The sequence below is a fragment of the Chiloscyllium plagiosum genome, unplaced genomic scaffold (assembly GCF_037043375.1).
Source record: "Chiloscyllium plagiosum isolate Xiang-an unplaced genomic scaffold, Cpla_swu_hap1 HiC_scaffold_41, whole genome shotgun sequence".
In the NCBI taxonomy this organism is placed as follows: Eukaryota; Metazoa; Chordata; class Chondrichthyes; order Orectolobiformes; family Hemiscylliidae; genus Chiloscyllium; species Chiloscyllium plagiosum.
The window spans coordinates 43,042,000-43,064,099 of record NW_028270179.1 but is presented as its reverse complement, the minus strand read 5'-3'; the positions used below and the strand labels follow the sequence as shown (position 1 = coordinate 43,064,099).

The 22,100-nt window shown below is 51.1% G+C and overlaps 2 protein-coding genes across 2 annotated transcripts in view; one reads left to right on the top strand and one right to left on the bottom strand.

The window, feature by feature from the left end:
• Positions 1-14,816, top strand: part of kif22 (kinesin family member 22) — a 31,239-nt gene extending 16,423 nt beyond the window's left edge. The window contains exons 8-15 of the mRNA XM_087981809.1: positions 5,770-5,923; positions 6,076-6,187; positions 7,126-7,309; positions 7,567-7,735; positions 8,007-8,080; positions 9,777-9,968; positions 13,432-13,488; positions 14,516-14,816. Of these exons, the coding sequence (XP_087837935.1) occupies positions 5,770-5,923; positions 6,076-6,187; positions 7,126-7,309; positions 7,567-7,735; positions 8,007-8,080; positions 9,777-9,968; positions 13,432-13,488; positions 14,516-14,545 (972 nt within the window). The 3' untranslated portion in view covers positions 14,546-14,816. The remainder of the gene's footprint in view (positions 1-5,769; positions 5,924-6,075; positions 6,188-7,125; positions 7,310-7,566; positions 7,736-8,006; positions 8,081-9,776; positions 9,969-13,431; positions 13,489-14,515) is intronic.
• Positions 14,817-15,066: 250 nt separating this feature from the next.
• LOC122545383 (uncharacterized) lies at positions 15,067-21,269 on the bottom strand. Its single transcript, XM_087981805.1, has 3 exons — positions 20,292-21,269; positions 17,943-17,975; positions 15,067-15,332 (listed from the first exon to the last, which is right to left on the bottom strand). The coding sequence occupies exons 1-3, from the start codon at positions 21,205-21,207 to the stop codon at positions 15,274-15,276; spliced, it is 1,008 nt and encodes a 335-aa protein (XP_087837931.1). The 5' UTR covers positions 21,208-21,269; the 3' UTR covers positions 15,067-15,273.
• Between the last annotated feature and the right edge of the window lie 831 nt (positions 21,270-22,100).

Sequence of the window (22,100 nt, the reverse complement as noted above, 5' to 3'; positions counted from 1 at the left end):
TATAGGGTTTTTACAGTGATCTGTAATGATTTTCCTCTTGTCTGAGAATAAAAGGTTAAGTGGGTATTTTACTTGAGAAGCCTCGATGTCCAACCAGATTGATTGTGGATCAGACAAGACCCAATCAGCTATGTAACTTAATAGGGAACTTAACTGATATTTCCTAAAGTCTGGGAAGTCCAATCCACCCCTTGCCTGTGGAAGCTGTAGCTTCTTCAGCTTAATGAGGGGCCGCCTATGATTCCAGATAAAGGAACTCGGCCAGCCATATAATTTACATAAAGCCATCCTCAGCAGCATCACCGGAAGCATTCTCCTAGGATATAGGAGACTGGGCAGGACATTCATTTTGATTAGTGCTATTCTACCCAACCAGGAAATTGGAAGGTCTCCCCATCGCTGGAGGTCCTGCCTTATCCTTTCCAATAAATACACAAAATTAGCCTTATACAACTGACCAAATACTGGAGTAATAAAAATACCTAAATATAAGAAGCCCTCCAGGGACCAGCGAAAGGGAAAAGGGGATCCGTCCACTAAGCGGGGTATCATAGCAAGGCCACCCATTGGCATAGCCTCCGATTTTGAAAAATTAATTTTATAGCCTGAGAATGCACTAAATATATTAACTTGGATTAAGCGAGGTATGGACATCAAAGGGTTACTGAGGAATAGAAGAACATCATCTGCATAAAGGGTAATTTTATGTTTACCTGTACCAATCCTTGGGGCCACTATATTAGGATCAGCTCGTATAGCTTCTGCTAGTGGTTCAATTATTAGCGTAAATAACAATGGCGAGAGGGGACATCCCTGACGGCAGACCCTACCCACACTGAAGCTATCCGAACCTAATCCATTGGTAACCACAACTGCTTTGGGATCACTATACAATGTTGAGACCCATTTGGTAAACACCTGTCCAATGCCAAACCTTTCCAATGTGTAAAACAAATATGACCATTCGACCCTATCAAATGCCTTTTCCGCGTCTAATGAAACCACTACTCCTGGTATCTTTCCCTGATGACAAGCTTGAATCATATTCAGAGCCCTTCTAATATTATTGGATGATCTACGGCCCTTAAACCCTGTCTGATCCTCCTTTATAATATGTGGCAGTATCCTTTCTAGTCTCAGTGCTAACGTTTTAGAGAGGATTTTAAAATCTACATTTAGCAAGGATATTGGTCTGTATGATGTACAATCTTCTGGGTCCTTTCCTTTTTTAAGGATGAGATATTTGCCTCTTTCAGCGAAGGCGGGAGACAGCCCTGACTATATGCATAGTTATACATGTCCATAAGTGGACCAGCCAGTATTTCTGTAAATTCTTTATAGAATTCAGCTTGAAAACCATCTGGGCCCGCGCCTTACCATTTTGAAGGTGCCTAATTGCATCAACTATTTCTTGGGGTGTAAGAGGAGCGTTTAGGACCGATACTTGTTCCGGAGTTAGGTCTGGAAAAGTCAAATTTTTAAAAAATGACTGCATCCTCTTCGTCCTATCTTCACAATCCTGTGATTTATGTAACTCAGAATAAAATTCTCTAAAGATCGCATTAATCTTTTTGTGATCATGAGTCAAAATACCCGTACTTTCCTTGATAGACGTAATAGTCTGAGGGGCCTTTTTTTTCTTTGCAAGAAATGCTAAGTATCTACCCGGTTTGTCGCCATATTCATATAACCTTTGCTTTGCAAATAATATTTCCCTCTTAGCTGTTTGAGTAAGCGTAGTGTTTAGAGCTGTCCTAAGAGCTGTAATCCTTTGCAATTTAATAATAGAGGGTCTATCAGTGTATGCTGTTTCAGCCGCTTTTAAGCGGGCTTCAAGCAGACGCTGTTGTTCTCCCTTTAATTTCTTCTGGGTCGCTGAGTAGGAGATGATCAAGCCTCGCGTGTAAGCTTTGATGGTCTCCCACATCATTGACGGGTTGCTAGCTGTACCTGAATTAATTTCTAAAAAAGTTTTAAATTCTTGAGAGAAGTACTTTACAAATTTACTATCTTTCATTAGGAAGGGGTCCATACGCCAATGCCGAGGGGATGTCCCATTGTTCCTCGCCTTAGTTTCCATATATACAGCAGCATGGTCAGAAATTGCTATATTACCTATTTTACAGGATGATGTGGAATTTAAAAAAATTGAGGGGGCAAAAAACATATCAATTCTGGTATGACATTTATGTGGATTAGAGTAGAAAGAAAAATCTCTGCCCTGTGGATGAAGACATCTCCATACATCTACTAATCCTAATTCTTTGTTCAGATCCATCAATTGTCTAGATCTAGGGGATCCTCCTGCAGTACTCTTGGGAATCCTATCTATTTCTGGATCCATAATACAATTAAAGTCTCCCCCTATAATTATATGACGGGCATCAAAAGCCATCAATTTTGAAAAGGCTTCTGTTATAAATTTAAAGGGGTGTGCCGGGGGGGCCCCATACCCACCTGAAGCCGATGCTCTCTGGTTTTGTACTCTGCACTATGGGCAAGACTGTTGCTGCTCACCTTGTCTATGTCCCTCATAACCTGCAATACCTCGAAGGTCAGTCCTCAATCTTTGTCTCCCAGTGAAAACGTCCCAGCCTATCCCATCTCTCCTTCTAATTCAGGTAACATGCTGGTAAATTTGTTTCTGTACTTCTCACAATCCTTCCCAGAACAGCAACCAGAATTGTATGCAGTACTCCAAAAGTAGCCTCACCAATGTCTGGTCCAGTCGCAACGTGCCAACTTCTGCACTCGGTGCTCTGACCAACAAAGGCGAGCGTGCTGAACATAGAACATTACCTGGACACAGATCTCTCTGCTCATCTGCACTACCAAGAATCTTACCATTAGCCCAGTACTTTGCATTCCGGTTACTCTGACCAAAGTGAATCACCTCACACTTGTCCACATTAAACTCCATTTGCCACCCCTCAGCCCAGCTCTGCAGCTTATCTATGTCTCTCTGTAACCTACAACATCCTTCGTCACTATCCACGACTCCACCGACCTTAGTGTCACCTACACATTTACTAACTCACCCTTCTACCCCCTCATCCAGGTCGTTTATAAAAATGACAAACCGCAGTGGACCAACACTGACCCTTGCAGTACACCACTTGTAACCAGACTCCAGGTTGAACATTTCCCATCAATCACCACCCTCTGTCTTCTTTCAGCAAGCCAATTACTGATCCAAACTGCTATATCTCCCACAATCTCATTCCTCCACATTTTGTACAACAGCCTACTGTGGGGAACCTTATCGAACGCCTTGCTGAAATCCATATACTCCACATCAACCGGTTTACTCTCATCTACCTGTTTGGTCACCTTCTCAAAGAACTCAATAAGGTTTGTGAGGCACGACCTACCCTTCACACAACCGTGCTGACTATCCCTAATCAAATTCATCTTTTCTAGATGATAAATCCTATCTCTCATAACCTTTTCCAACACTTTACCAACAACTGAAGTAAGGCTCACTGGTCTATCGTTACCAGGGTTATCTCTACTCCCCTTCTTGAATAGGGGAACCACACTTGCTATCCTCCAGGCTTGTGGCACTATTCCTATAGACAATGACGATTTAAAGATCAATGCCAAAGGCTCGGCAATCTCCTCCCTGGCTTCCCAGAGGATCCTGGGATAAATCCCACCCGGCCCAGGGGACTTATCTATTTTCACACTCTGCAGGATTTCTAATACCTCTTCCTTGTGAACCTCCATCCCACCCCCAGTCTAGTAGCCTGTATCTCCGTATTCTCCTCGACAACATTGTCGTTTTCTAGAGTGAATACTGTCAAAAAATATTCACTTAGTGCTTCCCCTATCTCCTCTGACTCCACACACAACTTCCCATTACTATCCTTGATTGGCCCTAATCTAACACTCGTAATTCTTTTCATTCCTTAAATACCTATAGAAAGCCTTTGGGTTTATCCTGATCCTATTCGCCAACATCTCTTGTCTCCTCCTGGCTCTTCTGAGCTCTCTCTTTAGGTCTTCCCTGGCTACCTTGTAACCCTCAAGTGCCCTAACTGAGCCTTCACATCTCATCCTAACATAAGCCGCCGCCTTCCTCTTGACCAGAGATTCCACTTCCTTTGTTAACCACGGCTCCTGCGCTCTACAGCTTCCTCCCTGCCTGACATGTACGTACTTACCTAAGACACACCTTTTTCCTTGAATAAGCTCCACATTTCTAATGTGCCTATCCCCTGCAGTTTCCTTCCCCATCCTATGCTTCCTAAATCTTTCCTAATCGCATCGTAATTGCCTTTTTCCCCAGCTGTAACTCTATCCCTTTCTATCACTAAAGTAAACAGAACAGCATTGTGATCGCTATCACCAAAGTGCTCACCTCCTTCCAAGTCTAATACCTGGCCGGGCTCATTACCCAGTACCAAATCTAATGTGGCTTCACCCCTTTTTGGTCTGTCTACATACTGTCAGGAAGGTCTCCTGTACACACTGGACAAAAACTGACCCATCTATAGTCACTCTCGCTCTCTCACTGACAATATATAGAAAACGCCCAACAGGGTGACTTCTCCTTTCCTGTTTCTACCTCAGTTGACAAGTCCCCAAATATCCTTCCTGCAACTATAATACTGTCCTTGACCGACAATGCCACACCTCCCCCTCGTTTCCCATCTTCTCTGTTCTTACTGAAACATCTAAATCCTGGAACCTGCAACAGCCGTTCCTGTCCCAGCCAAATGCTGCCTTCACTCTTGACTTATGATGCCACTTCCAAGAAATTACTACCTGGATGCCTAGGTGTCTTTGTTCATCAACACTTCCTGTTATTTGTGTAAGCCCTGCCCTGATTTACCTTGCATAATTGCAATAGCTCACATTTATCGAAGTTAAACTCTATCTGCCTCTCCTTGGCCCATTGGCCTAGCTGAGAAAGATCCCATTGTACTCCTGGATAACCTTCACTGTCCACTATACCCTCAATCTTGGTATCTACTGCAAAAATATTAACCGTGTCTCCTGTATTCTCATCCAAATCATTTCTGTACATGAGAGAGCAGTGGATCCAGAACTGATTCCTGTGTTCACTGGCCTCTGGTCCCAAAAAATCCCCTTGGCCACCGCTCTGTCTCTAACCGTCAACCGATTTTTTTATTTATTTATTTATTTATTTTTTCCCCAGGTGATCATATTCCAAGATGATATCGACTCTGGACTAGTTCCCACAGACTGGAGGGGGAGCTTCTGACCAGTCAGCCTGATGTCAGTAGTGGGGAAAATGTGACCATCATTGTATAAGACAGAATAGAGTATCAGGAAACAGTGAGAGGACTGGACAGTGTCAGTATGGATTTACAAAAGGGAAATCTCTCCTGACAAGTAGAATGTAGCTCATGGCAGCGCAGTACACTCCCTCAGCCCTCGATGTTGTGCTGACCCTGTGGAACCACTCTGAAGCACGTCTATTTTACACTCTTCCATTTTAATCCATATGTTTATCCAATGCCTGTTTAAATGTCCTTGAAGTTGGTGAGTCTACTACTGCAATCTACTAGGATTTGTCAAGGATGTGACTAGTCAGGTAGATATAAGGGGGTGGGCAGGGGGGAGGGCGGCAGTGAATGTGGTTCACTAGGGCTTTGAGAAGGCTTTGTCTACAAGGGGGAGATGAAGGTGTAAACTGGGTGGTTCAGCCCTGCAGTGTTTGGGTTGAAGTGTTGTTCTATCCCTCCCTGATCTTGCTATTTCACACATGTGCTTTGTTTCCAATGCTGTTTGGTTTTGTGGTAGGACTCTCTGGGAGGCACGGCCCACAGTGTAATGATAACGAACATCGCTCCAGAATACAAGTACTACTTTAACACGCTCACCGCCCTCAACTTTGCTGCCAAATCCAAGCTGGTGGTCAACCGTCCTTTCACACAGGAAACCATACAGCCTATCGGTAAGTGTGGTTACAACCGCAAACCTCTGTGGGGGAGGGAAGCTGCCGTTCCCTGTGAAGTGACGGTGGTGCCCAGGGGAGCGGCTGCCCGTATCGTGGCGGTGACCCAGCCTCTGCCTTTTTAAATATTCTTCCATTTGTTCTTCTTTCAGACATTTGCCCTTCAAAGCGTTCCTGTGAAGGATCATCTACTTGGCAACATCCAGCCAAGAGAACAAAATCCGAGTCGGAGAGTGCTGATTCCTCGGAGGAGCTGGCTTTTAGGTGAGGGGAGGACACTCTGCCTGACTCAGTGTTACAGACCCTCCAACAATGGAGGTTCTTGCAAGTTCCCCAGACCAGATGGGGGACCGTAGGGCAGTGAGCAGCTTTCAGGTGAGATGAACAAATGGGCATTTCTAATAGCAGCTGGGATAGATCCTGTTCCATGTAGCCATGAGCACAACACCTGAAGGGGGGTGTGTGTGTGTCTGGTGCAATGGTTAAGGACATCATCAAGGCTAGTCTAATGGTGCTACCTATAGCAAGGTGGAGAGCTTTCTGAAGAGACGGAAGGTTTGAGTTTGAAAGAGAGGCTGGGACAGTTTTATTTTCACCGGCGTGTGGGAGGTTGAGAGGTGACCTGATCGGGGTTTATAAACCTCTGAGGAGGTATTGATCGAGTTAATGGTAGTTGTCTCTTCCCTAAGATGGAGGATTTCAAAACTAGGTGGCACATGTTTAAGGTGAGAGATTTATAGAAGGTATGAGGGGCAACTATTTTACGTGGAGGGTGGTTTGCTTGTGGAATGAACTTTAGGAAATGGTGGGTTTGGGTACAGTTACAAATGTGTAAAAGACACTTGGATAAGTATGTGAACAGGAAAAGTTTGGGATATGGGCCAGGATCAGGCAGGTGGGACTAGTTTAGTTTGGGATGATGTTTGACACCGGACTGGCTGAACCAAAGGGTCTGTTTCCCTGCTGTATGACTCTCTATGTAACCATCGAGTGTGACAGAAGCTCATTTGGTTCACTGATATCCTGTAGAGAAGGCCATCTGCCTTCCTTACCCAGTCTGGCCTACACGTGACCCTGCACAAATGGCTACTAGGGGATTAATGGGGAGTTAAATCTTCAGATTGGGGAAGGTGGGCACAGGGGTTAGAGTATAGGGGAGGGATTTGAAGGCACAGTCTCACTACTAACACCTTCTGATCCAGCCCCCTCCTGAAGCCGGGAGAATATGACCCAGAGGCCTTTGACTCGGACGTGTTGGAACGAATTTCCAATCTGGAAAAGATGCTGCGGAAACACGGCAAGCCTGGTCTTCCATTACTGGGAACACCCAAAGAGGAACGTCTCCAACTCCTAAAAAAACTGGAGGAAAGTAGGCTTCAGATAGAGGTAAGGCCCCTTACACTCGGCTCGGTGCACCCAGACCCAGGAGGGTAGGGGATAGACAGCCTGGGGTGCTAGGGTAAATGTGTCTCATGATGGAGCCTGGTTTCAGTGCAGGGCCCCTGCAGGATAAGGGACAGGACAGGGTTAGTGTTGTTAAATGTTCAGAGCATTATTATATTACAGATGGAGGTGAAATGCCAGTGTGTGCGGGAGAGTCTGTCTGTGAAATGTCCATGCCCACTGTCCTTGTGTTGAAATAGAAACTGGAGCAGAGACAGAAGCAACTGGAGCAAGTGATTGTCTCTCAAGAAACGGCAGCGGGACAAGCCCTGAGGAAGGAGACATTGTTGAACAGCAGTCACCCTGGAGCTCAGCGCAGAGGCTCAGTGGCCAAGCCGAGACAGCAGGCGATAGTGACACCACTACAGCGTAAGTGAGGTGTTCTGTTGGTGGGGACATGTTACCTGGGAGTGTGGACACGTACAGACCTTAGTCACGGTGTCACAGGTTAGGGGGCAGTGGGGAGAGAGAGCGAGGGTGGCGGGGGGGGGGGGAAACGGCAGGGTAGCTAGGTCATGGCTCAGCCCCCTAACCCTGGCCCCTGGCCAGATCTGACCATGTCAATCTCCCCCCCCCAACTGTGTGTCTCTTTCCCAGCCGCCCCCCCAGATCTGACTTTTTTTTTTCCCTGTTGTTCCAGGTCTGGATAACGGTCAGTTACTCAAAACCGGCGACATGCTGGTGCTGAAGAGGAAAGAGAAACCGAATAACAAGGTGTGTTCCCACCCAGAGCATGTACCGGAGGCTGCAGGAACAGAGTGGGGGCTTGTCCCCTCCACAGAAACTCCAGCTGGGTACAGACCCAGCACGACTGGTTCTCCCTGTGTGAACCAGCAGGGATTACCATTCATGGTCACCCTTGTAGAGATTAGTGTGAGCTGTCAGCCCTGCTGGAATCTATCCTGTGCATTCCTGATTCTGCAAGGTAACCTTTACTGTCTGATCCCAATGGGGTCTGGCTCCTGCCTACTACCATTCTCCAGCCTTTGACCTGTAGTCACACAGGTTATGGCAGCTGTGGTACATATCCTAACACCTTTTATAAATGAGCTCAGAATCCACCTACTTACACAACCCTTTCAGGCCCAACCTGCCACAGCAATTGGGGATTGGCAATAAATGCCAGCCTCCTCTACGATACCCACAGCCTGTCCACAAATGTTTGTAAAACAGTCTCTGTAACTTGGTCACTAACAGCAGCCCCTTCTCATCCCCACTATCCAGGTCTTTCAATTCAATCCAAGCTCCCCTTGGCCATCACTGTTCAACAATTGGAATGAGGAACTTGGGAACAGAAGTAAGCTGTACAGCCATCATGCCAGTTATTGGATGTATTTATTGTCACATTGTGGAGTTTGCACGTTCTCCCCGTGTCTGCTCTGTTTCCTCCCACAGTCCAAAGATGTGCAGGTCAGGTGAATTGGCCATGCTAAATTGCCCATAGTGTTAGGTAAGGGGTAAATGTATGGGTGGGTTGTGCTTTGGCGGGTCGGTGTGGACTTGTTGGGCCGAAGGGCCTGTTTCCACACTGTAATGTAATCTAATCTGTGATCTAATGTACCAGAGTGGGCGATTGCATACTGTGGTGTCTATACCTACCCTACGCCACGCCAACCAGCGAGCTTACATTGGTGAATAGAGCTCCACTGTGAACTCCCTGCTTGTACAATCTATGCCAGCACTGATTAAAATTCACCCCCCCGCCCCATATTAACCTGTCTTACTGCCTTCAGGGGCCTTTGGATAAGCACCCCATGCTCCTCCGGTTCCTCTGAGCTTCCTCCTGTCCTGCCATTCACGGAGTACTCTCTGGTCTTGTCCCTTCTTTTAAAGGGCATCATCTCCCACTGACACGGTTAAATTCCACCTGCCCACTTTGCTATCCCCTGAAAACCTTCCTTATTGTTATCAGCCCAACTTCCTGTCATCCACAAACGAACCGATCTTCCCCATTGTTTCTCCGTTATCACAAACAGTAAGGGGCCCAAGCACTGACTCCTGGGGTGTACCATTGGGCACTGCTCTCTCAAACTGGTTCCTGCTCCAGAGTAAACCACCTTCATGTTAGTGAGCGAGGTAACCCTTAACCTCTTCATGACTGCGGACAGCATCAAAACCCCAGCATGCTAGAAAGCTGACAAGCCCCTCCTAGTGCCTGTTTAATGAAAAGCATGTGATCGGGGGGGGGGGGGGGGGGGTGCTCTGAATCCACAGTCAGGAAGGGGAGCTCAAACGTACCCTGTCAGATTATTCACTCAACTCCTTCCTCAGTGACAGTCTGGCCACGTTTAATCATTGTCCCAGGTTTAGTCCTGTCATCCCACCCACCCCCAGTGTAGTGGGGGGCAAGGGGAGAAAGTGGTGATGAACATTCTGGTAATGTGTGAGCTGGTCGGTTTTTTTTTTTCAGGAGTGCAGCAGTGACTTGGAGAATGAGTTTGAGCTGACCGTGGATCATGAACTGACTCAGAGACGCAAGGATTACATCCTGAACATCCTCAACACTGGAGACCTGAAGCAGCTGAAGACCCTGCATAAGGTCGGGGACAAGACTGCCAAACTCATCATGGGCTGGAGGGAAGACCATGGACCTTTCAGACAGGTACCTCCTCTCCCACAGCCCCTCCTGTTCAGGAAGGGATTCCCCACAGCCAGCTGCCTGGGGGTGGAGGGGGGGGGGGTAATAAACACCCCCAGAGCCAGTCATTGTTCTACAGTCAGTCTGTGGGGGGGGGGGAGGGGGGTAATAAACACCCCCAGAGCCAGTCATTGTTCTACAGTCAGTCTGTGGGGGGGGGGGGGGGGTAATAAACACCCCCAGAGCCAGTCATTGTTCTACAGTCAGCCTGTGAGGGGGGGGGGGGGGGTGCGCGTAAATCCAGAGTCTCTGCTTCTGATCACTATCCATGAGTTAGATGGAGAGAATCAACCAAGGATAACTGAAACAGTCAAACAGGGTGGTACACTGGCTCAGGGGTTAGCACTGTGACCTCCCAGCACTAGGGATCCAGGTTCAATTCCAGCCTCCGGTGACTGTGCAAACTCCAGACAGAGACATTCTCCCTGTGTCTGCGTGGGTTTCCTCCAAGTGCTCCAGTTTCCTCCTAAGATGTGCAGGTTGGGTGAATTGGCTGTGCTAAATTACCCACCATGTTCGGGGTTGGGTGAATTGGCCCTGCTAAATTACACATAGAACATTACAGCGCAGTACAGGCCCTTCGGCCCTCGATGTTGCGCTGCCCTTTTGTACTAATCTGAAGCCAGTCCCACTAAACTATTTAATGTATGTCCATATGCCTGCCCAATGCAACTTCAATGCACTTAAACTTGGCGAATCTACTACCGTTGCAGGCAAAGCATTCCATACCCTTGCTACTGAGTAAAGGAACTACCTCTGACATCTGTCTTATACCATCTCCCCTCACTTTAAAGTTGTCCCCTCATGTTTGCTGTCCCCGTACTTGGAAAATGGCTCTCCCCGTCCACCCTACCTAACCCTCTGATTACCTTATGTCTCTATTAAGTCACCTCTCAACCTTCTTCTCCAACGAAAACAGCCTCAAGGCCCTCAGCCTTTCCTTGTAAGACATTCCTTCCATACCAGGCAACATCTTAGTGAATCTCCTCTGCACCCTTTCCAAAGCTTCCACATCCTTATAATGCAGTGACCAGAACTGTACACAATACTCCAAGTGTGGCCGTACCAGAGCTTTGTACAGCTGCACCATAACCTCCTGGTTCCGGAACTCAATCCCTCTATTAATAAAGGCCAAGACACTGTATGCCTTAACAACCCTGTCAATCTGGGTGGCAACTTTCAGGGATCTGTGTACATGGACCCCGAGATCTCTCTGCTCATCTGCACTACCAAGAATCTTACCGTTCACCCTGTACTTTGCATTTCGATTACTCCGTCCAAAGTGTATCACCTCACATTTGTCCACATTAAACTCCATTTGCCACCTCTCAACCCAGCTCTGCATCCTATTTATGTCTCTCTGCAACCTACTACATCCTTTGTCACTATCCACAACTCCACCGACCTTAGTGTCGTCAGCAAATTTACTAACTCATCCTTCTGTGCCCTCGTCCAGGTCATTTATAAAAATGAGAAACAGCAGTGGACCCAACACTGACCCTTGCGGTATGCCGCTAGTAACTGGACACCAAGATGAACATGTTCCATCAACTACAACCCTCTGTCTTCTTTCAGCAAGCCAATTACTGATCCAAACTGCTGTCTCCCACAGTCCCATTCCTCTGCATTTTGTACAATAGCTGACCGTGGGGAACCTTATCGCACCTTAGTGTTCGGGGATGTGTGGGTTGGGTGAATTGGCCGTGCTAAATTACCCACCGTGTTCAGGGTTGGGTGAATTGGCTGTGCTAAATTACCCACCGTGTTCAGGGTTGGGTGAATTGGCTGTGCTAAATTGCCCACAGCATGGTTGGGCCCTTCTGCCCACTGAGCCCACTCCAGCGTTTGGTCATGGGTTGATGTTTCTCAATCTCCTGCCTCCTTCCCATAACCTTTGACCTCCTTCCCAGTCCTCGTCCTCGAGGGACTCCTCAACCTTCCTGGTTGAGAAACCTTCTCCACATCCAGTCTATCCATCTCCCAGTATTCTGCAAGGTTCAGGGAGTGTTCTGCCTCCTCCCTCTATACCATCCACTGAGTCCCCAACCGCTCCTCCTGTGACCAGCTGTTCATCCCTGGGATTGTTTGTTCTTATAACCCTCCTCTGGACCCCTCCAATACCAACACCTCCATCCTCCGATACAGCTCACAGTATTCCAAATGCAGTCTGACTAGAGCGTTCAACATACTCAGCAGTATCTCTTGTTCTTGTATTCGAGCTGCTTTGTAATGAGTGTGAACATTGTATTTGCCTTCCTAACTATCAACCTGAAGAGCATCCTGAACTAGGACTCCCTTTCCCCAGTTAGAAAACAGTCCACACCTCTTCCTACCAAACTGCATAATAAAGCATTTTGCTGCAACACATTTCACCCACCACATCTTTGCCCACGTGGGCTTAGCATGCCCAAGTCCTTCTGCTGCCTCCCCCCTCCCCATCCCCAGCTACAGACTTAACAACGCCATTTGTTCCTCTGTCAGATGTTATACATTAACATCAATAGGTTTGGTCCCAACATGGGTCTCTGTAGAGCTCCAGTCGTCACCAGCTGCCATCCTGAAATAGACCCATGTGACCCCAGAATTTTGCCTTCTGCCAGTCAGCCAATCCTCTATCCCCTAACACCATGGGCTCATATCTTATGTAGCACCTTGTCAAAGGCTTTCTGGAAGTCCCAAATCCCCACCATTTCTTTGTTCCCTTTACTTCTTCACCAGCCTCATTTTCCCTGTTAACTTGCGCACACATCTATATGTTTTGTATACTGTGTGTTTAAGTACAACACCCTCAGTCCTCTGACTGCTGTCCTTCTCTGAGTTGTCCCCATATCTGCTGTACCTGAAGTTTGACTCTTGATCCTTTTCCATACCCTGACCTATTACTTGTTAATACAAACATGACCCTCTGCTGAGCCCTTGCCCACTTTGACCCTTTCTATAATGCTCCATGTAACTCGACTCTACACTCTGCAGCTACTGCATTCATTATCAATGAGGCTCCTTAGGCCACACCTTCCACATCCATCCAGAAGGACAAGGGTGGCAGACACATAGGAACGCCACCCTATGCAAGTTCCCCTCTGACCCTCTCTCCTTCCTGACACCATTTCTTCAGTGTCACTGGGTCAGACTCCTGGCACTTTCTCCCCAAGGACATTGTGGGTCAATCCATGTGGCACGATTGCAGCAGTTCAAGAGGGCAGCTCCCCACCACCTTCTGAAGGAGCAAATTGGAACAGGCAATAAATGCTGGGCCCAGCCAGTGACCTCTAGGTCCCATTTCCTCATAATGAGAGAAGACCAAGAAAAGGGAGAAAGAAGTGGAAATCAGCCAGCTGATGATTGAGTGGGACGAGTGCCAGGTAAAACGTGCTGTTTGTGCTCAACACTGAGCAGTTTAACCCGATTTAATGCTCTGTTCTTTCAGATTGAGGACCTGGAGAAGATTGGGATGTCATTGAGAACTCTGTCCACTTTCATGAGGGTAAGAATCTGAGACCGTATGCAGGGCCTGATGCTGACTCAGTATGAACACTGACTCAACAGTTGCAGTGTGATTTGATGTGGATTTGCCAGTGCTGGTGTTGGACTGGGATGGACAAAGTCAGAAATCACGTGACACCTGGTTGTAAATCCAACCGGTTTATTTGAAATTGCAAGCTTTTGGAGTGGTGCCCCACCATCAGGTGTACTTTCTTCAGCTGGAGATTTCAAATGACCCTGTTAGACTGACTTGATATCAAGTCAGTCCGACAGTGAGATTTTGACACATTGAGTGCGCAGACAAATGCATGGCAGATGCAGTAGGATGTGGATAAATGTGATAATTACCTGTACAGCAATAAATTGAGAAAGGGGGGGGGACACAAGACCTGGGTCTGTACATCACTGAGTAAGCTTGCAGGCCTTCAAAGGGAGAGGAGTCTTCAAATCCAGGAGCACAGATAATGATACTGACTGCACCTGGAATAGTGTCCGGTTTTTGGTCTCATTATCGGAGGATAGCTGTGGAGGGAGTGCAGCAAAAGTTTACTGGACTGATTCCTGGGATGGTGGGACTGACATTTTGAGAAGAGATTAGATTGGCTGGCATTTAGGAGGGGATGTTGTATGATCCTATAAAATTCAAACAGAACCCGACAGGGTAAACACAGGACCTTCCCAATCAGGAATCTGAAACCAGAGGTCATTGTGTTAACGATCGGAAAGGAGGAGAAACCTCTTTACCCAGAAAGTGGTGAGCCTGTGGAATCCTGTCCCAGGAACCTGCTGAGGCTACACTATGGAATGTTTGAACAAGGAGATATTATTCCTGTGGAGCTGAGGGGGGTGGGGGAGGAATGTTGGGAGAAAGCAGGAACAGAGATGGATGGGCAGACATGTTCATATTGAATGGTAGATCAGGCTTGAAGGGCTGAATGGCCTACTACTATACTGCTCCTATTGAGGTGACCCACACCCAACTGAACAGACAGTGATGAATAACAATTCTTGTATTGTCCATTCCCTAGGCCAACATGGTGAGCTGTATGGTGAAGTGAATACCTGGCGTAGATGAAGGATCACACCATCTTTCCAAGCTGTCTTAACTGTGCCGGAGTCTGGTGTGCAAGTCGAAGCCTTCGGTTCTATTGGTGGGTGGGTGGGTGCGTGTGTCCTCTGCCTGTTCCTTTTTTTATTCAAGTATGAATCTTGTCAGAATGGAATACAGCTGAGAATGTATATTTCCATCTCCGCTCACATGTCACTGCTATTGTATTTTAACCATTTTTCTTGTCTTTAAAAAGATTTGCTACAGTTGTACCATTTAAATGGTCAGTGAAATTTGTCTGCAGCACCGATTAGAACATATCGTGGAATAATCCACAGAAACACAACTGTCCTCCTGTGGGCTAGTTCCAACGTGTGGACAGATTTCTTTGACCCCACCGTTAATTGCAATTTTGTTCAGGCTCCCTGAACCATCACCTAAACCTCTCTCTCCCCTCACCACCTTGTCCAAACTTTTCTCCTACTCCCACCCTGTGACAGCATGAATGATAATGAAGATGGACACAATAGGTTTGCAAAAAAACAGGCCTTTAATCACTTGTCTGCAACACTTCCACACTAGCTGCTCAACTGGTTATCCTGAGTTTTCAGGGTTTGACCCTATTTCCTGCTTCTGCTGGGGTGCAGTTCAGTGCTGGAGAGCAGGGTGGGGAGTGCAGACCTGCAACCTCTGCTCCTCACTGTGTTTCCTTGTCACACACAATCCCACACAGGAGTGTCACTCGATCAGACCAGTGGTGTTCAGTGATCCCTCATACAGCACGACCACAGAGGGCTCTGTAACAGGCAGAGACAGAGGGTTAGGAGCTGTCTCACCCCTGCCACCTCTACCCAGTTTCAGGTTATCTAGTGAACCATTGGCAATGATCTTTTTCGTCTTCACTGTCAACAGGGGTCTGGAGTGGCTAATGTTGTGCCCCTGTTCAAAAAAAGGGAATAGGGATAACCCTGGGAATTACAGGCCAGTTAGTCTTACTTTGGTGGTAGGCAAAGTAATGGAAAGGGTACTGAGGGATAGGATTTGAGTATCTGGAAAGACACTGCTTTGAGGAGGTGACCAAGCATGTGGATGAGGGTAGAGCAGTGGATGTAGTGTACATGGATTTTAGTAAGGCATTTGATAAGGTTCCCTATAGTAGGCTTATGTGGGAAGGCAGGAGGCATGGGATAGAGGGAAATTTGGCCAGTTGGATAGAGAACTGGCTAACCGTTCGTAGTCAGAGAGTGATGGTAGATGGGGGTAGATGGTAGATGGTAAATATTCAGCCTGGAGCCCAGTTACAAGTGGAGTTCCGCAGGGATCAGTTCTGGGTCCTCTGCTGTTTGAAAATATTATTGACTTGGAAGATGATACGAAGATTGGTGGAGTTGTGGATAGTGAGGAGGGCTGTTGTCAGCTGCAAAGGGACTTGGATATGATGCAGAACTGGGCTGAGGAATGGCAGATGGAGTTCAACCCTGTCAAGTGTGAGGTTGTCCATTTTGGAAGGACAAATAAGGAATGTGGAATACAGAGTTAACAGTAGGGTTCTTAGTGAGGTGGAGGAGTAGAGGGATCTTGGGGTCTATGTTCATAGATCTTTGAAAGTTGCCACTCAGGTGGATAGAGCTTGTAAGAAGGCCTATGGTGTATTAGCGTTCATTAGCAGAGGGATTGAATTCAAGAGTCGTGAAGTGATGTTGCAGCTGTACAGGACCTTGGTTAGGCCACATTTGGAGTACAGTGTGCAGTTCTGGTCGCCTCATTTTAGGAAAGATGTGGAAGCTTTGGAGAGGGTGCAGAGGAGATTTACCAGGATGTTGCCTGGAATGGAGAATAGATCGTACGAGGATAGGTTGAGAGTGCTAGGCCTTTTCTCATTGGAACGGCGAAGGATGAGGGGTGACTTGATAGAGGTTTATAAGATGATCAGAGGAATAGATAGAGTAGACAAACTTTTTCCCCGGGTACAACAGTGTTACAAGGGGACATAAATTTAAGGTGAAGGATGGAAGGTATAGGGGAGATGTCAGGGGTGGGTTCTTTGCCACTCCCACCAGGCAGTGCATTCGATGTGTCAGGTTACAACGGGAAATAGATAAGCTGCAGAGCTGGCAGAAAGGTGGCAAACTGAGTTCAATGTAGGTAAGTGTGAGGTGATTCACTTTGGTAAGAGTAACAAAAAGATGGGGTACTGGGCTAATGGTCAGATACTTGGTAGTGTGGATGAGCAGAGGGATCTTGGTGTCCATGTACACAGATCTCTGAAAGATGCCACCCAGGTAAATAGTGCGGTGAAGAAGGCATATGGCGTACTGGGTTTGGTAGGAAGATCGTATGAGGAAAGGCTGAGGCACTTGGGGCTGTTTTCATTGGAGAAAAGAAGGTTTAGGGGTGACTTGATAGAGTGTACAAGATGATTAGGGGTTTAGATAGGGTTGACCATGAGAACCTTTTTCCACGTATGGAGTCAGCTATTACAAGGGGCATAGCTTTAAATTAAGGGGGGGTAGGTATAGGACAGATGTTAGGGGTAGATTTTTTACTCAGCGAGTCATGTGTTCATGGAATGCCCTGCCAGTAGCAGTGGTGGACTCTCCCTCTTTATGGGCATTGGATAAGCATATGGAGGATAGTGTAGGTTAGGTGGGCTTGGATCGGCGCAACATCGAGGGCCAAAGGACCTGTACTGCGCTGTATTCTTCTATGTTCTAACTGTGAACCTGCACACCAAGGTCTCTTTGTTCAGCAACACTCCTTGGGACCTTAGCATTAAGTGTACAAGTCCTGCCCCGATTTACCTTTCCCAAAATGCAGCACCTCGCATTTATCTAAATTAAAATTCCATCTGCCATTCCTTGGCCCATTTGATCAAGATCCCGTTGTAATCGGAGGTAACCCTCTTCGCTGTCCACTACATCTCCAATTTTGGTGTCATCTGCAAACTCACTAACTATATCTCTTCTACTCACATCCAAACCATTTATATAAATGATGATGAAAAGCAGTGGAGCCAGCACCGATCCTTGTGGCACTCCACTGGTCACAGGCCTCCAGTCTGAGAAGCAGCCCTCCACCACCACCCTCTGTCTCCCAGCTTCAAGCCAATTTTGTATCCGAATGGCTACTTCCCCATGTATTCCATGTGATCTAACCTTGCTAACCAGTCTACCATGAGGATGCTTATCGAACACCTTCCTGAAATCCACACGGATCACGTCCACCACTCTGCCCTCAATCCGGAGTTTTGTTGGAGAAGTAACAATCAAGTTCACGAGACGTCGTTTCCCTGGTGTGGGCGAGGACCCAGTTGAAAGGAGATGTGAGCCACAGACTTAGTTGAAAAGCAACTCCACTCCCTCCACACCCCAAACCCATCTTTGCTCAAAACCGATTGTAACCCTCACCTCGTTTGTGTCTCTCCCAAATGCGATCCCATTCTAGAAAAACAAACAAGATGGAAATTAACAAGGTGGGGTAAATACATGTCGTTCCTGAACAACTCCTGTCCTCAAAGCAATTGGCCTCTGATCTAGTCACGTCCCTGTATTTCCAAACTCTGTGTTCCACTCCTCCCTCTATCCCCAGTGCCACCCGGTACCCTCAGCCCCCGTCCTCACTAGGACAGGGTCTGGGGGAAGAGCCCCCTCCCTCAGACAGGGAGCAGGGACGGGGTCTGGGGGAGAGCCCCCTCCCTCAGACAGGGAGCAGGGACGGGGCCTGGGGGAGAGCCCCCTCCCTCAGACAGGGAGCAGGGACTGGGCCTGGGGGAGAGCAGGGACGGTGTCTGGGGGAGAGCCCCCTCCCTCAGATAGGGAGCAGTGACTGGGTCTGGGGGAGAGCCCCCTCCCTCAGACAGGGAGCAGGGACTGGGTCTGGGGGAGAGCCCCCTCCCTCAGACAGGGAGCAGGGACTGGGCCTGGGGGAGAGCCCCCTCCCTCAGACAGGGACTGGGCCTGGGGGAGACCCCCCTCCCTCAGACAGGGAGCAGGGACGGTGTCTGGGGGAGAGCCCCCTCCCTCAGACAGGGAGCAGGGACTGGGTCTGGGGGAGAGCCCCCTCCCTCAGACAGGGAGCAGGGACTGGGCCTGGGGGAGAGCCCCCTCCCTCAGACAGGGAGCAGGGACTGGGCCTGGGGGAGACCCCCCTCCCTCAGACAGGGAGCAGTGACTGGGTCTGGGGGAGAGCCCCCTCCCTCAGACAGGGAGCAGGGACTGGGTCTGGGGGAGAGCCCCCTCCCTCAGACAGGGAGCAGGGACTGGGCCTGGGGGAGAGCAGGAACGGTGTCTGGGGGAGAGCCCCCTCCCTCAGACAGGGAGCAGGGACTGGGTCTGGGGGAGAGCCCCCTCCCTCAGACAGGGAGCAGGGACTGGGCCTGGGGGAGAGCCCCCTCCCTCAGACAGGGAGCAGGGACTGGGCCTGGGGGAGAGCCCCCTCCCTCAGACAGGGAGCAGGGACTGGGCCTGGGGGAGAGCCCCCTCCCTCAGACAGGGAGCAGGGACTGGGCCTGGGGGAGAGCCCCCTCCCTCAGACAGGGAGCAGTGACTGGGCCTGGGGGATAGCCCCCTCCCTCAGACAGGGAGCAGGGACTGGGCCTGGGGGAGAGCCCCCTCCCTCAGACAGGGAGCAGTGACTGGGCCTGGGGGATAGCCCCCTCCCTCAGACAGGGAGCAGGGACGGGGTCTGGGGGAAGAGCCCCCTCCCTCAGGGAGCAGGGACGGGGTCTGGGGGAGAGCCCCCTCCCTCAGAGAGCAGGGACGGGGTCTGGGGTGGGGTAAACCCCCTCCCTCAGGGAGCAGGGACGGGGTCTGGGGGAGAGCCCCCTCCCTCAGGGAGCAGGGCCGGGGTCTGGGGTGGGGTAAACCCCCTCCCTCAGGGAGCAGGGACTGGGCCTGGGGGAGAGCCCCCTCCCTCAGACAGGGAGCAGGGACGGGGTCTGGGGGAGAGCCCCCTCCCTCAGGGAGCAGGGCCAGGGTCTGGGGTGGGGTAAACCCCCTCCCTCAGGGAGCAGGGACGGGGTCTGGGGGAGAGCCCCCTCCCTCAGGGAGCAGGGCCGGGGTCTGGGGTGGGGTAAACCCCCTCCCTCAGGGACGGGGTCTGGGGGAGAGCCCCCACCCTCAGGGAGCAGGGCCGGGGTCTGGGGGAGAGCCCCCTCCCTCAGGGAGCAGGGCCGGGGTCTGGGGGAGAGCCCCCTCCCTCAGGGAGCAGGGCCGGGGTCTGGGGTGGGGTAAACCCCCTCCCTCAGGGAGCAGGGACGGGGCCTGGGGGAGAGCCCCCCGCCTCAGGGAGCAGGGCCGGGGTCTGGGGGAGAGCCCCCTCCCTCAGACAGGGAGCAGGGACGGGGTCTGGGGGAGAGCCCCCTCCCTCAGACAGGGACTGGGCCTGGGGGAGAGCCCCCTCCCTCAGACAGGGAGCAGGGACTGGGCCTGGGGGAGAGCCCCCTCCCTCAGACAGGGAGCAGGGCCGGGGCCTGGGGGAGAGCCCCCTCCCTCAGACAGGGAGCAGGGACTGGGCCTGGGGGAGAGCCCCCTCCCTCAGACAGGGAGCAGGGACGGGGTCTGGGGGAGAGCCCCCTCCCTCAGACAGGGAGCAGGGACGGGGTCTGGGGGAGAGCCCCCTCCCTCAGGGAGCAGGGACGGGGTCTGGGGGAGAGCAGGGAGGGGGCCTGGGGGAGAGCCCCCTCCCTCAGGGAGCAGGGCCGGGGTCTGGGGTGGGGTAAACCCCCCCCCCCCTCTCTCTCTCTCTCTGTAACCGACCTGTGGAGAAATACCGTACGACCTCCTGCAGCTCTGGGGGGTCAGTGTCTGTGCACTGCTGCCAGTCAGTGTTCAGTCTGTGTACGGGCGGAGGAGGAGGTGGGGAGGTGGGCTCGGGACTGGGTGCTCCCAGTCGCCCCGGATCTGCCGTCTCCTGCCCACAGTTCAGTCCGGAACGTTGTTCCCCTCTTGCCCCGTCTGCAGCGCCCGTTCCCGGCTCAGTGATGAAAGACAGGCCCCACTGGTTGTGGAAGATGGCTCCCAGTCCCTGGCCCAGCCTGGGGCCCGATGAGTGGTCGTCGCTGGCTCCTCCCGCCCCGGTGGGCTCTGCGCCGAGATTCTCCTTCACCTTACTGGCGTAACTGATCCGGGGCAGGATTCGGGCTGTGCTGCTCCCCACCGGGAACGTGGCTGGGGGTTTGAACAAGGTCCAGCCGTGGGGCTGCCCTCCCTCTTCCTCCTCCTCCTCTTCGCCGGCACCACCGCCGCCGCTCCCCTCTGCCTCGTCCAGGGACTCGGCCCCTTCACCCCCGTCCCGTGTTCTGGTCAGCCGGTTCCCCGGGGGCCGGGCTTTCCACCGGCGGCTCAACCCATTAATGGCGCCGTCGCCAGGCTTCCTCTCGAACCTGCGCCCGTAGACCCTGGGCTCGCCGCGGGGCTGGAAGTGAGCGCTGTTCCTCACCCTGCCGTCTCCCGCCTGGCGGTAGTATCCACCCTCGGTGCCTGGGAGCCTTCCCAGGGGCCGGAAGGAGTTGCCTTCACTTCCCGGAGCCCGCCCTGCAGGCCGATAGTATCCACTGCCCCCTCCTCCTCCCCCACCACCGCCATCTAACGCCCGACGGTACTTTGTAGCAACGCCATTGGCCGAGCCCAGGCTCCTGTGTTCATCCACCTCGCGACTGACCGATTTCTCCATGTCCCTCTTCAGCGCCGTCTCTGGTCCACAGCCCCAGACCTACAGGCAGGGAGACAGACAACACCAGGGCATTTACACCAGAGAGACAGGCCAGTGAAGGCAGCTATCATCATACTCCTCGTCATCGGTCAGAGCATCGAGTCTAGGAGGTGGGACGTCCTGCTGGTCGGGTACAGCAGGTGGGACGTCCTGCTGGTCGGGTACAGGAGGTGGGACGCCCTGCTGGTCGGGTACAGGAGGTGGGACGTCCTGCCGGTCGGGTACAGCAGGTGGGACGCCCTGCTGGTCGGGTACAGGAGGTGGGACGCCCTGCTGGTCGGGTACAGGAGGTGGGACGCCCTGCTGGTCGGGTACAGCAGGTGGGACGCCCTGTCAGTCGAATATAGGAGGTGGGACGCCCTGTCAGTCGGGTACAGCAGGTGGGACGCCCTGCTGGTCGGGTACAGCAGGTGGGACGCCCTGTCAGTCGAATATAGGAGTTGGGACGTCCTGCTGGTCGGGTACAGCAGGTGGGACGTCCTGCTGGTCGGGTACAGCAGGTGGGACGCCCTGTCAGTCGAATATAGGAGTTGGGACGTCCTGCTGGTCGGGTACAGCAGGTGGGACGTCCTGCTGGTCAGGTACAGCAGGTGGAACGTCCTGTCAGTCGGGTACAGCAGGTGGGACGCCCTGTCAGTCGGGTACAGCAGGTGGGACGCCCTGTCAGTCGGGTACAGCAGGTGGGACGTCCTGCTGGTCGGGTACAGCAGGTGGGACGCCCTGCTGGTCGGGTACAGCAGGTGGGACGTCCTGCTGGTCGGGTACAGCAGGTGGGACGCCCTGCTGGTCGGGTACAGCAGGTGGGACGCCCTGCTGGTCGGGTACAGCAGGTGGGACGTCCTGCTGGTCGGGTA

Bases quoted from the DNA above. Each gene is read 5' to 3' on its own strand.
- LOC122545383 (XM_087981805.1), bottom strand. From the start codon at position 21,207: ATGGAGAAATCGGTCAGTCGCGAGGTGGATGAACACAGGAGCCTGGGC. The intron at 17,976-20,291 runs GTCGGTTACAGA...TTGTTTTTCTAG, and splicing joins CGTACGGTATTTCTCCACAG to AATGGGATCGCATTTGGGAG. The intron at 15,333-17,942 runs GTGAGGGTTACA...TGCCTGTTACAG, and splicing joins TTGGGAGAGACACAAACGAG to AGCCCTCTGTGGTCGTGCTG.